This window comes from Alosa sapidissima, chromosome 22 (genome assembly GCF_018492685.1).
Source record: "Alosa sapidissima isolate fAloSap1 chromosome 22, fAloSap1.pri, whole genome shotgun sequence".
Lineage (NCBI taxonomy): Eukaryota > Metazoa > Chordata > Actinopteri > Clupeiformes > Clupeidae > Alosa > Alosa sapidissima.
Genome location: NC_055978.1, coordinates 22,842,745 through 22,858,829, shown reverse-complemented (window position 1 = coordinate 22,858,829; position 16,085 = coordinate 22,842,745). Strand labels below are relative to the sequence as shown.

Genomic DNA, 16,085 nt, shown 5'->3' with positions numbered 1-16,085 from the left:
AAAATGAGGGGGATGCTTCCTGACAGCGATACAGCGCGCGTTGCGGCTGCCTTGGCTGACATAACAAGCTTTCAGCTCACTCTGGACTGAGATGGTGAGGAGGTAGGCGGAGCGGTAGGGTGCTGTTGAGGGGGAGAGGAACAGGAAGAGGAAGAGGAAGAGGAAGAGGGGGGTAAAAGTATCTGTGTAGGTGAGATAAATGGTTCAGAGAGGAGCAGGAGCCTTTTTCAGCTCTTTCTGTGAAAGAGCAGCCTGTCTGCTGCACATCTCAAAGTGGACCTGTCTCTGTGTTTCTGTACTTGTGTGCATTTTGTATCTCTCTGTGTGTGTGTGTTTGTGTGTGTGTGTGTGTGTGTGTGTGCATGAAAGAGAGAGAGAAAAGAGAAAATATCCACAAATACTGTAGGTGGAAAAAGATGATGTAGGTAGGAAGATGAATAGGTAGGAAGATGATGTTGTTTGTCAGCCTCATCCTGTATTATGCAGTGGGAGAGAGTGAAGATGCACACGGGTCTAAAAAAGTAAACATCTGGTTGTAAAGAGTCTCACTTCCCTACTGATGTCAGCAGGGAATCAAATCCTCCCTATTCACACTACCTGACCCCCTGTCCTCCCCTCGAACCCGCTCACCTCCTGGTGTCGTCTTCACCGGGCCGCACCCTTGGGTGGGCCCTCACCCACTGCTCCAGCTGCTGCATGGAGTTGGTCCTCTGCAGGTTCCTCTCCGGCTCGTGGCCCGGCGGCGGCTGCTGCTGCTGGGTGTGAGTCTGGCTCGGCCCCTGGCCCTGGCCCTGGCCTGGAGCTCTGGTGGGCTGCTGCTGCTGCGCGAGCGCCACGTCCCCCAGCGGGCTGCGCTCCCCGGAGCCATTATGCTGGGCCGGCTTATGGGGCTGCTGGAGCTGCTGTTGCTGTTGCTGGGCGACCTGCTGCTGCTGCTGCTGCTGCTGTTGGAGTTGGAGCTGGAGCTGACGCGAGGAGGAGACTGCGGCGGCAATGGCGGCCGCCTGCTCTGGCTGCAGCTTGATGCTGTTGATCTTGGCCACCGGCCGCGCGGGCTCCGCCGACGGCTCGCGCTGGTAGCCATAGCTACGCTCGCTGTCACGCTGGGCGCCCGGTCGCTCACCATCCCGCGGCGACACCAGCTTCTCGCCTTCCTTCTGCAGGGGGTACCTCTCGATGTCCTTCTGAGAGACGTAAGTCTCCGTGTCCTTCGGCAAAGCGTACCTCTTTGAGTCTTTGTGGAGTGTGTGTCTCTCTGCATCCTTGTGGACCATGTATCTCTCAGTATCCTTCTGTAAGGTCAGTCTCTCCCCATCCTTCTGCAAGGCGTACAGCTGCCCATCCTTCTGCAAAGCGTACACTTGTCCGTCTTTCTGCACGGCGTATCTACTGTCTTTCTTAAGGGTGTGTCTCTCTCCATCTTTCTGGAGGACATATTTCTCGATCTCCTTGTGTGTAGCGTAATTGTCTGCTTCTTTCTGGAGTGCATATTGCTCTGCGTCTTTCGTGAGAGCGTACATCTCTTCCTCTTTCTGCAGAGCATGTCTGTCGCTGTCCTTCTGAAGTGTGTACTTCTCTCCTTCCTTCTGCAGGCAGTAGCGTTCTCCATCCTTCTGGAGGGAGTACCTGTCTCCGTCTTTTTGCAGGGTGTATCTCTCTCCGTCTTTTTGCAGTGTGTACCTGTCGCCGTCTCGCTGCAAGGTGCAGCGGTGGCTGTGCTCCTTCTGCTTGCCGGGCTTCTCCAGAACCTTGGGCTTCTTCTCCTCCGAGCGGGACGGATCCCGGTTGCGCTCGTTGTTCTGGATCTCGGGCCGGGTCAGGACCCGGTGGTTCAGCATGTTGTTCATCTCCTGAGGGCTCCGATAGTCGCCCTTCGACTTATCCAGCCTGCAGAAGAGAAAGATAGAGAAAAGAAGATTAAAACATAGAAAGAGAGAGGGATATCTGATGAATAGGTGAACAAACCATGAAACAGGAGAGAAAAAAATGCGCTCACTGAATCGATCCATAGGCATTGTATGATGCAATACTGAGAAAGTAGTTTATCTTTTTTCTGAGAGTATCTTGTCAGTCTGACCTACACCTACACACCTCCGATTGCTGAGAGATGGTGAGAACAGACTGCCAAAACGCGACGGCCTTTCTAAAAACAAGGCTGCCTGCTGGCGACACCGGCTTCCAGCTCTCACTCTGACAAGCCTGCTTCCTCTGTGAAATAAGCGCGAGAAAAACAAAAAAAACAAGCAGAAGCCCTGGGATTTCAACCTTTCCGGCTCCATGACAGAGGTGCGCTTCAGAGCTGGCGGGAGGAGGAAGCGAAAGCACAAACCTTTCCGAGACGTCAAGAGGTGTCCAAACAGCCTTGAGGAGCCAAATGTAGGCAGCCCGATTTCCCCCGAAGAACACAGCCTCCCTTTACGTCGGTAAGAGACACCCAAATGCCTCCCTTTTGCATGCAGCAACAGCCTTTCCAGAATATAAACAAGGCAAAGGCAAAGCCATTTCACTCCAACCTCAAGGGCAAAGCCATGTCACTCCAGAAGTTTACAGTCGCTAATCTTCTGGGCAGAATATCAATGCCCATGAGAATACGAAAGCCTGTGCAACACAGACATCATACTGTACTGAAGACGAGATATTTGGAGACTCTTTCTCAGTGGATTATGAGTAGCACGGACAGACAGTCTGAGGTAATTAACAGAGTCATTGGGGGTGACTGGAGGGCTGTTTGTGGGCATTTGCCAGGGCAGCACACCCTCACAGTGAGGGCGCTGTGGTGAGTTAATGCTGCAGGTCCGAGGGACGGGGCAGCTCCGGTCTACTGGTCTGTCGCTGGCCAGCGCTCACTTGCTTACCTAACTGGCAGGAACAGGAACACACGCCAGTGGACAAACACACACACACACACACACACACACACACACACACACACACACACACACACACACACACACACACACACACACTTTCTCTCTCTCGTTTTCTATTTAGTACATACACAGACATGCACAGCCTCAAAGACAAAAATCTACCTACCTCTTTCAGTCTAGCAAATGCAAACACATACACTTGCACACTCACACACGTGCACACACACACACGGTGCACACAGAGTACACACACAGTACACACACCCTCTCCTTTGCTTACACAACTGTGAAGAGCAAGCGCGTCTGAGACTCTCGAGTACAGAGAACATGCCGGAGGGCCCCAAACAGCTTGTGGCTCTGAGAGCAGGGAGACATTACGCTCACAGAGCCTGCACTGTGCTGTCGCCGTTGCCGCTGTATTGGGTGTGAAGAGCCAGGCAAAGATACTGCACCCTTTGGATTTGATGTTGTACTTTGCTAAGACGGCAAAGAGATTCGCCCTCGGCTCCGGGAAGCGGATTCGGAATAGAGAGAAAGAGAGAGACAGAGAGAGAGAGAGAGAGAGAGAGAGAGAGAGAGAGAGAGAGAAGAAAATTATCCATTTGATTTTTTGGAGGAGGATCCATGAGCAGTTTTATAAGGAGAGTGATGGGCTGTAATTTGGGGAGATCAAAGGCAGCCGGAGAGGGAAGTCATCCTACTGCAGGAGACATCAAATAATGACAGCATCTGATGGCAAAGCCAACATCACAAAGAGAAACAAGACAGAGAAGACACTGACTTTCCATTGCGACTGCAGACATCAGCCTTGATTCAGTGGGATTCATGTCAACACACACTCCGCTTTCCTTGTCATGATTGTTCTTTTGGATTACTTATTTTGTCACCACCAACAAAACTTTACTTTAGAAGATCCTAGAAGATGAAATGTTAATTTACGATGGTTGGAATAGATTGGATTGATATGGATCTTTCAATATCTTTAAGTAATGATCACAGCCATCAGATTGTACTTTCAATAAACCTTCAACTTCAATTCTGAACGAGGGGCAAGACACAGAAATAGAGGTGCTCAGATGCAATATCTCACTGATCTCTGATAAAGAAAAGTCTTTTATTGTAGATTAGTGGAAAATTGCAGTGTAACTCAGGACACGATATCCTCAAATGACTCTGTGCAAGCCTACTGTAGCTCTCTGTCAGGCTCGTCCACTGTCTGCTGTGGCCAGTGGACCCACCTAGTGATGGCCGGCTCCGTGTGGACCAGCGCAGCATCCGTCATCACCTTCATCCAGGACTCCATGTCTTTGGCGTTGTCTGTGCTGAAGTAGTACGTCCGCATGTTGGGGTGCGTCGCCTAGAGGGAGAGTGAAAATATAACCTAGAAGAGAGAAACACACACGCACACACACATAAATTGAAAGAGAATATTAGACAGACGAAGCAAAAAGTGTGAGTGATATTTACATGCACAACCAACAGTTCTGTAAAGGGTGAACGCTTCCACACAAATTCAATGAGAATATTAGACCAACGAAGCAAAAATGTCTGAGTGATATCCACTTGCACAGCCAATAGCTCTGCAATGGGTAAATGCTCCTGTCTATTGACCTTGGCGATGGTGACTCAAGTAAAAATTGCTTCCTGCTACGTGTAGGCAGACAATCATTGATGAGAGGATGAGCTGGCTGTCGATTAGTGATTTAAAAAAAAAAAGCCTATCATGTTGTGGGTGTCAGAAGGGGACCTAAATTGGCTCTGACAGCAGCAGGCATCTTTTTCCCACAGCACAGCCATAAATGAGTCTTTCAATTCAGTTCAGGAGGCAATTTCAAGAGCAGCAAGCTGACGGAGCCTCTCAGTAAGGGATTACAGAACACTTTGATTTTTTTCATGGGAAACATAGACACATCATATTAACAGAGAGGACCCATGCAATGCTGTGTGTGTGTGTGGATGAGATAGATAGATAGATAGATAGATAGATAGATAGATACTTTATTGATCCCCAGGGGAAATTCAAGGATAGACATTCACTGAGCTGGACATTGGACTGCGACGAGGTTGAACTCACCGTGACTCAGCAGAAGTGTTTGTTGGCATGTCGACAGTGTTTCTCGGGAAGCTAGGCCCACTCAGGAGAAACCGGGTTAATCCAGACAGGAAGAAACACAGGAAGCATAGAATGAGTCCACACAGTGTCAAAACAACCCCCCCCCAACAGACACACACAAAACCCCCATTGTCTTGCAGAGCAAGTCATCAAATCAGGACGCTCACAAGCAAAGTCCCTCAAAACTGTAAAAAGAAAACTTTGTCCAAGTGGGCCATGAGAAAGCAGTCTTGAGTTGGAACAGGGGATCAGGAGGTGGGCCAGGTCAGTGCCACAGCACTGGGATACTGGGTCGAGGGTGAGGCTGACCCATGGGGACTGACCTAATGCATGACCGGGCTTAGCATCCCCAAACACTCTGGAAAAGGTCCAGCCACTGCGTGGTGCGAATCCCTCCCAGCTGTGCTCTGGGCCAGCGACACCAGAGACCCTCTGACTCCCACGCTCCATGTCCATGAGTGACCTTGGCTCACCACCAGCCACGCCTGCCCATCAACCCTCCCCGCCCCTGTCCAGCCCCCCTTGGCACGGCAAGGCGCTTGGCGACTCCGTGGCATTTATGCGCTTCTTAATTAAATCAGCTAACCTATAGCCCCATAAATTTGACTGACGCTGGGTTGGTCTCTGGGCCCCAGGCTCTACTGGTGGGGGTGGTGGGCTTACTGCAGCAGTGCAGGCCCCTGCCAATGTTATCTAGCCTGATAAGACAGAAGATAAAGTAGACAACTCCATCACATTTCAGCACAAACATACATGGAGATTGATTGCACATGCACCGTGGCTGATGTGATGGTGGAAACAGAAGTCAAATGAAGGAGCTCTGGCCAGAGGAAGTTCAGGCTATCTTATGGGTTCATGGAGTGTGTGTGTGTGTGCGTGTGTGTGTGTGTGTGTGTGTGTGTGTGTGTGTGTGTGTGTGTGTCTGTCTGTGTTTTCTCTTCCTCACTTTTTCCTTATCTACTTCTGTGTTTATATGGGGCGGGTAGCCGAGGCAGAGTCTAGGAATCCACAGAGGGCAGTACACACAAAACCGCCTGCTTCTGGCTGTGGAGAGGAAATCTCTTGCAACATCTTCCATAAAAATAGTTTCAAACAAAAGAACAACCTGCTCTTAAAAAGAATGTGATGAAAGCAAAAGATAGGGTGGAATGCTGACCTTAAAGGCGTATTTCCTGCTTATGTGGTCGTCCACGGACAGCAAGGATATGTGAAAGCTCGGCAGGAGGATACTTCCAAGGATGCATTCTTCTTTGTCATCTACAGGAAAGGAGGAAAAAAATGAGTGTTTGTATGCTTTCATGTGGGTGCAGAGATGCCTGAATTCCAGCAAATCTCAGCTGGCGCTTTCATCTCAGCCTCTGCTTCTTTGCAAAACAAATCGTCAGAGGTGGTGATTAGAATAATGTCAAATTCTGTGCTGTGGAGGGTGACTGTGATGGTGTGTGTGTGTGTGTGTGTGAATGTGTGTGTGTGTGTGTGTGTGTGTGTGGGGGGGGGGGCACAGTCGACGCACCCCACCATTAGCTCAGCGAGACGCCTGTTACATAGTCATTTATCGACGGTACACGTGACAAACTGCCAGTGACAACCACGATACAGCCATAAAGGAAGAGAGAAACTGACGGTGTGCACCAGCAAACACCAGCTGAGCAAAGAAAACGTTAAAATGATACAAAGCCATTCTGCCTCCAATGCCTCGAAAGAACAGCGGTGTCAATTAGTCTCGGTTATTACAGAGGAGAGGAGTTACAGTTGTCCTCAAAACTGGTAGCAATGCATGGAGCCGTCTGCTTAAGCATTCTCCTCAGATTGCAAATAAATGTATGATGATGAGAGTATGTTGTTTTGAATAGCAATCTCAATGACAGCTCCATGAGTAGAGAGAGAGAGGGAGAGAAAGAGAGAGATAGATAGATAGAGAGAGAGAAATAATCGAACACAGATGGCTGACTGCTCATTTCACACAAATTAACATCCTATTCTTGCCCCTCTTGGGATTTCGCAGCAAACGTGCAGTTCAGCAATACACTGACAGGGGGCGCCAGAAGCCTGTTGCCCCCCCCCCCCCCTGGGCCGTGTGGTGCAGCGCCGCAGGGTTATCTGACGGTGGAGGAGGGGGGGGTTGACAGTAGTGAATCTGAGGAGATAAGACTTATCAGGCAGGGCAGGTAGTAAAAGCCAGACGCCGCCCGACAGGGCTCGGCTCTTTTACATTCATTTTCATTCCGGAGCATAAAAGCAGCTGGCGTCTCGACTCCTTTAGCAATATTTAACCTGACTGGCAGAGGTGCGGGCTGAAAGGGAGACTGATAACATGGCACAGAAAGAGAGGAGAGAGGGGAGGTGTAGAGAAAGCGAGGGAGAAAACAGTCTGTGTGTATGTGCGTGTGTGTTTGTGTGTGTGTGTGTGTGTGTGTGAGAGAGAAAGAGAGAGAGAGATAGAGAGAGAGACAGAGAGAGAGAGAGAGAGAGAGACAGGCCGTTATCAGCACCCAGAGCACGTCCCACTCCAGTAAGAACTCTTCTCTGTACGCTCACTCAATAAACAGCCTATTCTCTTCTGAGGGCTATCCATGAAAGAGTTTCTTGATTTCACGGGGTGAGGGTGATTAATTGCACTATTTGTCTTAATGGAAGAAAAAGAAAATAGTCTTGGTATCTCTACATGGGAGGAATTGAGGGGGGGGGTGGTTACCCTTTAACTGTCATACTAGGGTCAAAGGTTGTGATGCATGTCTGAGAACACAGGTAAGACATACAAACAGGTATCAGCATCCAGCATCTAAGCAGCATCTAAGTACTCAAGTGTGGATCAGTATGACCTTCTACTGAACCAGGAAGCATCTCACTAGTGTTATCATAATTACATCTCTTTACACTAGTAACATCCTAATTAAACCATTCCTCAGACCCTTCATTCTATATTAACATCACTTTTTCATGTGTGTGTGTGTGTGAGTGTGTGTGTGTGTGAATGTCCTTCATATCTATCCTGCATCCTTACATGAGGTAAAGCAATATGTTTGTGTTTATGTGTTTGTGTGTCGATGTGGCAATAGCTCACCTTTGTAGTAGAACAGACACATGTCCGACAGCACGAACCACCTCTTCTTCCACATCTTCATTCCCGTGCTGTCCTGTGAGGAGACCGAGGGGAGACAGCGGCCGACGTTAAAAAAGACGAGCATCTGACTGAGCTCCCCCCGCTATCTCCTTCACCTTCACTTCAGACAGCCTCGATTAGACAGGCTTTGGACGGGGCCCGGGACGAAACAAATTGGCTGCCTTTATCTCTTAATGAGAGCGCCCAGATTCTCCCGTTCTTACAGTTAAAGTTTAAGAACGAAGCTTACTTTGTTTTCCTGGCGGCGTTTAAACCAGGCTGTTTCTTCGGCGGCACTCAAGCTCAGTTCATCTTTTTTAACAATGTTTACCTCTTTCCCAGTGAGTATCGCTTTTGCGTTTCCTGGTATTTGTATAGTTAATAGCAAGCCAGTAAAAAATGAGTTGACAACAGCTATATAAAAAATCCTTTTTCAGAGACAGAGTGAGTGTAAGAGAGGGACGGAGGGAGGGGGAGAGAAAGAGAGAGAGAGAGAGAGAGAGAGAGAGAGAGAGAGAGAGAGAGAGAGAGAGAGAGAGAGAGAGGGATGCGGTTGATGAGCAGAGAAAAAAAAAAAGTGCCAGCGATGAAGTCTTTCTTTTTGGGAGGAAATCAATATTGCGTTCAAAGGGGGTTTCGAGCTGGAGGAGAGGTTATTGATGATTCTTGTGCTTAGCAGAACACTGAGAAAGATTCTTTGAATTCCTTGAGAACCTGGAATATGGGGATAACACAGACGTGATGGAGAATGATGAAAATGTATGCTATGCATAGTCAAGCCTGAGAGCAAAGCAGTTCAACTTCACATGTGATACGTTTCTTGCTTCCATGCAGATGCATTATTTATTGAATTACTCTGTTGGTTTATTTTAAGGCCTTGTAACAGTGAGAGCTTTCCTAAATGCCTCCACACACCAATGCAGAAGCGTCACACGTCCAGTTATGTGCCTACGAGATGCAAATCTCCTGGACGGATATTCCACGGGGTTTTCAAAAGCTTAGCATGTGTCACGCTTTGAATTCGAATGAGAATCTCTCCAGCGTTTTCCCTTGATCATATCAAGCAGCAGTGCCTTTCCCCACATATTTGACAGCTGCCAGAGATCTGCAGATTTACACATGTCCATTATTGCAGATGCAATTAAAAGGTAATGAGGACATCTCCAACAGATAAAGAGGGAAGGAGAGCCAGGGAGAAGCTGGAATCTGAGAAATCGAGGAACGGAAAAGCCATAGAGAGAAACGTCAAGGGTGACAAATTTAAGAGACAGAAAACCCTTGGGTGTGCAGCCTGTGCAATTGTACTGTGGAAACAAAAGGCTAACCTACAATTTTTCTCTGATCTCCAATGTGGGGCTAGCAGTTCTGTGTGTGTGTGTGGTGCGGTGTGTGTGTGTGTGTGGCGCAGGGCAAATTGACCATTATTACCTGTTTGTAAAGCCAGCTGCTTTTGACTACTGGAGCATTTGGGTTCCTCCTTATGGAGTTTGACCTCTTTCCGAAATTGTGGACTTTCTTGGAGGGCCTTGATTGCTGCAAAAAACAAGGTTGAATTAATTATTCTGAAAATATTTGATGTGTAATCAGACATCCTATGGTGCAGGACACGCTGGATATCTGGCAACGTGGTCATAAATTATTCTACAGCATGAATAAAATCATTTGAAGCTCCACTTTAAATGAGTGTATACACAGGCCCTGCATAATTAAAACCTGATGTTTACAAATGCTCCCTTAAACTTCATAGTTTATTTATCTTTGCAAAAGTTTTGCAAACAGTTTGAAGTACTGCTACTTTATGGGCAACCTCCATTTTCTAAGGTCAACACAGGCAAGTCAAGAACATTTACAAATTTGTCCAGCTGTCTCAGGGGGGGAAATATCCACCTTACACCCTGATTGAAATATGTACACAGTGTAATCCATTTAGATTTCAAGGCAGCAGTCTGATATAATCCATTTATTTCAGTGTTGGGTGTTGAAGGTTCGATTAAGTGGTGTGAGACTCCTGCTGAAAGGCCAGCCCAGGTCTCTCACTCACTCTGGCAACCGGGCTGCCTGCGTAGGTGGTGTAGTCCGAGCCGCCCGTGTAGTTTGACGCTTCGCTCATGGTGCTCGTGGGTCGCTCCTTTTTCTCAGTGCTCGTGGGCGCGTTCTGCGCTGGTCTAGAGAAACAAAAACAAAAACCAAAACAATTTAAAAAATTAAAAACAAAAAAACGCAGGAGACAGGGGAAAGGGAGAGAGTTAGTGAGGCGAAGGAGGAGTAGGGGGAGGAAGAAGAGGGAGAAAAGGGGAAAAAGAGAGGAGAGAGAGAGAGAAGAAAAGAAAGAGAGAGAGAGAGGAAGGTGAGGCTGCACAAAAGAGCCTGGGAGAATGCGAGCATCAATCTGACAGATCAATGGCCGAGTTAAAGAGACGGTGGCAAGCTGAGGGATGCCTTCGCTAGCGGCCTAATCTCCCCGAGCCTCGTCCTGAGCTATTGGTTTGGTAAATCTCCCTCCGCCCGCCCGCCTGACCGCCCGCACCACCCTACCCTCCACTCCGAGCCTCTCTCAACCCCACCATCAACTCTGTGGGCCTTTCAAACTCCCCCTGTCTTAATGACACTGCATCTCTGCAGCCTCCATTGCCCCCCTGGCAGACACGGGAGAGGAGAAAGCAGAGCCCCATGAATCAAAGCAATTACTCACTCCGCGCCACACCGCTGATACATACCTTTACGTCCGACAACCTTAAATCGCCTTGCCAAGTCAGGAGAGCTGACAAATTGAACTGCATCAAAGTTTATGCTCCAGACACCCCCTCCCCCTCCCCCCATCCACCGCACAAGAAGGCCAGAACAATCCAGACGCTGAGAGGTTGAAGGTCCTCATCCTCCCTTCTGCCTTGGCAGGTTGCACAAGCAACTCCGTCCCCATTATTTTCTGCTCGCACAGACTACGGGCGCAGTGAAATAAACCCGAGGATAAATCTTGGCGCTTTCATTGACACTGCCAAAGATAAATCTGGCATCCGATCAGAAGTGCATTGTCTCCTGATGCTGTCCTACATTCCTTAGCGTTACAGTTTAATGCTAACGTGTGGAGAGTCTAGTCCTTTCTGGAGCAGGTGAGTAGGGGGAAAAAATATCCTCCTGTCTGCTACGTGATGTCGGGTTTTAGGTCACACCCACAGGAACACGCACCTAGACCGGTGTGCGAGAGTATTTTTAGATTCCCTCCAAGTAGCTTATGCTCTCTCACACACACACAGACACACACACAGACACCGACACACACACAGTCACCTGAAGGGTGATCAGACTAATGGCTGCATGCCACACACAGACACCTTGCAGGACGGCATTTAGACACACCAATATACACACATCAGTGCATACACACCGAAACACACACCTGTATCCAGACACACACACACCTAAACACACACACACAGACACCTAAACACACACACACACACACACACACACACACACACACACCCTTTATAACATTCCAAACTAGATCAAGCAGCATTCTACACAGTCAGGCAGACGCAACTAACACCTGCATGTTCAAACGGCAGTGTAACATAAAACAAATGAGACACCACACACAAATACCAACCATAGCTGTGCAACTGTTTACACAACCCACATGTGTGACACACACACACACACACACACACACACACACACACACACACACACACACACACACACACACACACACACACAAACACACACACACACACAGAGCTCAGCACGTTATGTCAATTTAAACTAGAGGACTATGCGTGACCTTCTGGGCCAAAGAGCATGAACTAAATCATGCGTTTATTGGACCTATTATGGACCATTAATTAAACCGGTCTGATTGCCTCTGGGCGGTTACCAAATGATTGCCTCAAGTATGCTGCAACCAAGTGTCAGACCGGAAACTAAAATGAGAGAGAGAGGGGGGAAGAGAGAGAGAGCGAGAGAGAGAGAAAGAGAAAGTGACAGAGAGAGAGACAGAGAGAGAGAGAGAGACAGAGAGAGAGAGAGAGAGAGAGAGAGAGAAGGATGTCATCTAATGATATCTGAAGTTCAGAAAATGAGAGGCGATGTGAGAGGCGGACATCCTGAAATTAGCCTTGTTTCACCCTCCGTCGTCCTTGCTGGCACGCAGGGGAATTGAGCCCTCGTCTGAGGATGAGAGTGTCGCTGTTGGCACCGTCAATTAGAAGTCAAAGAGCTGCGAGGCGATGACTCATCGGCCCACCCTTAGCACCCTCTTTCTCTCTTTTCTTCCACCTCTCTCTCCATCTCTCACACTCCCTCGTTCTCTCTTTTCTTCCACCTCTCTCTCCATCTCTCACACTCCCTCGTTCTCTCTTTTCTTCCACCTCTCTCTCCGTCTCTCACACTCTCTCCTTCTCTCTATTTTTCCACCTCTCTCTCCGTCTCGCACACTCCCTCCCTCTTTTTCACTATCGCTCTTTGTATCTTAGGTGACATCATTCTGCTGGGTGAGAGCGATAACCTCATTGCATTCGTCTGAGCGTTTTGGCGAAGCAGCCATGCCTCCATCCCCTTCCACCTGCAACTCCTCTCGCTCTCTCTCTCTCTCTCCCTCCCTCCCTCCCTCTGCCTCCCCCCTTGCATTATCCAGAAAAACAGGAGTCTTGTATTCTACAGCATACTACGCGAGAACGTAGCTTCAGAGTTCATCACCACGCATAGTCTGCAGGAACTAACGCGGTCTTCCTGTTGCCGTCCAAGAGACCCTACTCTGTTTTTCCCCCCTCACGTCCGAGCAGGATGTACACGGGGCCGATGGTTATCAAGCGCTATGCGTGATAGAAGAGAAAGCCAACGGTGACAATGCAATGAGGTCGTTCTGCAGAGCTGTATTTGAGGAGCCGTGTTTCTTGGAAATACCAACACCCCCCCCCCACCCCCCACCCTGTCTTTCAGTCAGTGCCAGTGGAAGGATGTGGTAATTCCTGAAGACAGAGGACTGCCTCTGGAAGGAGAACTATACCATTCATTTCCGCTGCAGACGGAATTATCTGTTGTGCCGTGGCTGAGTCACTCAGTGATGGGAGCTGTCGTGATTTATATTACGTATGAGCAAGACAGATCGGTCGGCACACATAAATCTTGCACATCGCCCATTAGCAATGCATAGCAGGTTATCAGGCCACTCAATCCAAGCACACACACACACACACACACACTGCCTAGGGTTAGTGTCGAGAGCAGAATGAATGAGCGAGTGAGGAAAACAAACCAAGGATGAATGGAGACTTATTTGGCAGAAGAAATAAATGGGGCTAAATACAAAAAGACAGCAAAGCACCCAGTCAGCCCTGAAGATGTATTACCTGTTTACAACAGGGTGGACAAGCTTTCCACAATTCACGCTAGAAACAGAAAAGAGGGAGGGAAAAAATGAACTGCATAAACAATCACAGGTTTCATAAATTATAATGAAAATCATAATCACAGTCCCAAACACTCTCTGAGGTGGGTACATCAATGGCAGTACGATGGTAACAAATCAAGAGAAAGGATTAATGGTGTACACCGTCTTTAAAACTATGCATCTTTTCAGGAAACCCCTCGAGATACCAGAGAGAGAGAGAGAGAGAGAGAGAGAGAGAGAGAGTGTGTGTGTGTGTGTGTGTGTGTGTGTGTGTGTGTGTGTGTGTGTGTGCATGTGCGTGTGCGCGTGCACTCACACTAACCACCACCCTGCGGCTACTGGCTACATAATTAAGTATGTTGTGGACTGGGAGGATGGGTGGCCGCTGGTGATGCCAGTTTAGCTAACAGGGAGCCGCCTGGCGTGTCTTTGGGGCATCCGCCCACCGTGTGTACCCACGCAGGGGTACCGCACCCTCGGCCGCTTCATCTCAGCTGGGCGCCGCGTGGATTCCAGAGGCACCGAGGGCGACAAAATCTGCTCACTGCCACCCCCCCCCGAGCCCCCCTGCCACCCTGCCCCCCAAACACTCCACCACTCTCCCCAAAACTGCTCAATCTTCCCCAACAACACACATTGCCTTTACTGTGAGGGCAAGAGATAAAGCAAGAGGCTAGCGAATGATGCTGACGTGCTAGGCCCCAAAGACAGCATCAATAAAAAGAACAGCCCTTTTAAACTGCCTGAGAGACATTACATAAAAGCTTGTATTTATGTTGGTGCATGAAGAAGAGACAGTGAGTCTGAGTTTGAATTTCAATGCTGTGTTCATGTGAAATGGGGAGTGAGACGAAGGCAGACGCTGTTTATGTGGATTTGGGAGTCGTGGGATTTGGACTGGCTTTGTGCACAAAAGCACCGTTGCATGCCAGTGAATAGCATAAAAGAACACAACCAATCATTGATCATATTCATGAATCATTTTGGAGATATGAGGAATGTTATTTAAGCTTTTGCCAGATTTATTGAACTAGAAGATATTAAGAAAAAAAGGGTTGTGTGTGTGTGTGTGTGTGTGGGGGGGGGGGGGTCATCTAGATTGTGAATCATGTAAACAGATTCTTCACTTTGCAGTGAAATATGACTGTTCTGAGCCTCTAAAATGTGATTCATTTCTTTGGTTTCCCAGCACCAAAGTTTAACAGGATTAGTGCAGTAGAGTTCTTCAGGTCTTGGGGGAACGAAGGGATCCCTTTTCTCCGACGAGTGGTGTGTGGGAGAGAATGAGATTGAGGCCCTGGGCCACTTTAACCTGATTATCACTGGATGAGGGGTACTTTGGGGCAGCATTTATCCCCATTAGTTGCATCCATTAGTTCGGTTTGGGTTGGGGGGGGGGGGGGAGCAGAAGCAAACTGGTGCTTGATTTCTCTCATTGGGTTATTCAAGCCTCCCCACCCAAACACCTATCCACATCCTATTATTCCACAATATATTGCGTGCAAGTCCTCATTTAAGTTGAATTATTCCACAATACAGCTCACTGACACTGTCCTCTCTCCCACACACACAGACATTCACTTCATCATCCTCAATGTCACTATGACAGTTTACTTTCTGACTCTCCATGCACTCGGTTTATATCAGAACTGCTGGCTCAGAGTTGCTATGCAGATGTGCAGACAATAGCTGCGATTTATAATCCATATAGAGTAGGATACAGGATGGGATGAGGTTTTTTCGGATAATGCAAAACAAATCTTTGCAAAGCCACCTCTGACAGGAACTAATGAGACAAAGCACACCGAAGGCTTTCCGCTTTCAATTACCTTTCACCGTGTCGGGCTACACACACTCAGACAAGCACGCTCAAAAGTCGACGCCCATGAAACCTGAACCTAATTTCCCTGTCTGTCTACAGTTAATAGAATCTACAGTCCGCTAACCGCTAGGCGTGTGCCATTGTTTTCTCAAAGGGAGGGAGACCGATGAGATCATGCCCAGAGCAGGGAGCATTTATACCCAAACTGCCCTGATTGCTACACTGCACCCTCCACTCCGTTCTCGCACCCTCAATCAGTTCACCGCTGCGAGTTCAGAGACAGCTGCTGTGAAAAAGTTATTGAAGGTGTTGCTGCATATATATATATATATATATTTGTGTGATAGTGTCTTCTTCATCATGTTGATGTTACAATATGAGTTGAGAGAGACATAGCACATCCCAGCTGAGTGTGAAGTCAATACACTAAGCACAATAGAACTAAAATCTGTACAAAAATGCTCTTGAAAATGAACTGCAGTTGACTGAGGACAACTACGCTATTCACGAGTCTTGACAAAGGCTTTCCTGTGCTGGGGTTGTGTAATGTGCATGTGAGCCATCAGGTGATATCTGCTGTTTTAGCATGTACTGTACGCTCCTGTGGTGGAACTTGCCATTTAATCTGCTCCATCTGCAAGGAGAGATAATACGGAGAAATTTCATCCTTTGTTCATATCCTAAAGGCTACAGTCTTTAATATCAGAAGCGCACACACACTTTGCAAACACCCACAAACAGACATAGACATGCACTCTCTCTCTCTCTCTCTCTCTCTCACACACACA

At 48.2% G+C, this 16,085-nt stretch overlaps 1 protein-coding gene across 2 annotated transcripts in view; it reads right to left on the bottom strand.

Moving 5' to 3' along the window:
- The window catches only part of plekha5 (pleckstrin homology domain containing, family A member 5), a 119,089-nt gene that overhangs the window by 25,193 nt on the left and 77,811 nt on the right, over positions 1-16,085 (bottom strand). For both annotated transcript variants that reach the window (XM_042079236.1, XM_042079237.1), the window contains exons 5-11: positions 13,435-13,473; positions 10,128-10,251; positions 9,515-9,619; positions 8,048-8,120; positions 6,140-6,240; positions 4,109-4,227; positions 631-1,887 (exon numbers count right to left, since the gene is read on the bottom strand). In XM_042079236.1, coding sequence (XP_041935170.1) covers positions 631-1,887; positions 4,109-4,227; positions 6,140-6,240; positions 8,048-8,120; positions 9,515-9,619; positions 10,128-10,251; positions 13,435-13,473 — 1,818 coding nt within the window. The remainder of the gene's footprint in view (positions 1-630; positions 1,888-4,108; positions 4,228-6,139; positions 6,241-8,047; positions 8,121-9,514; positions 9,620-10,127; positions 10,252-13,434; positions 13,474-16,085) is intronic.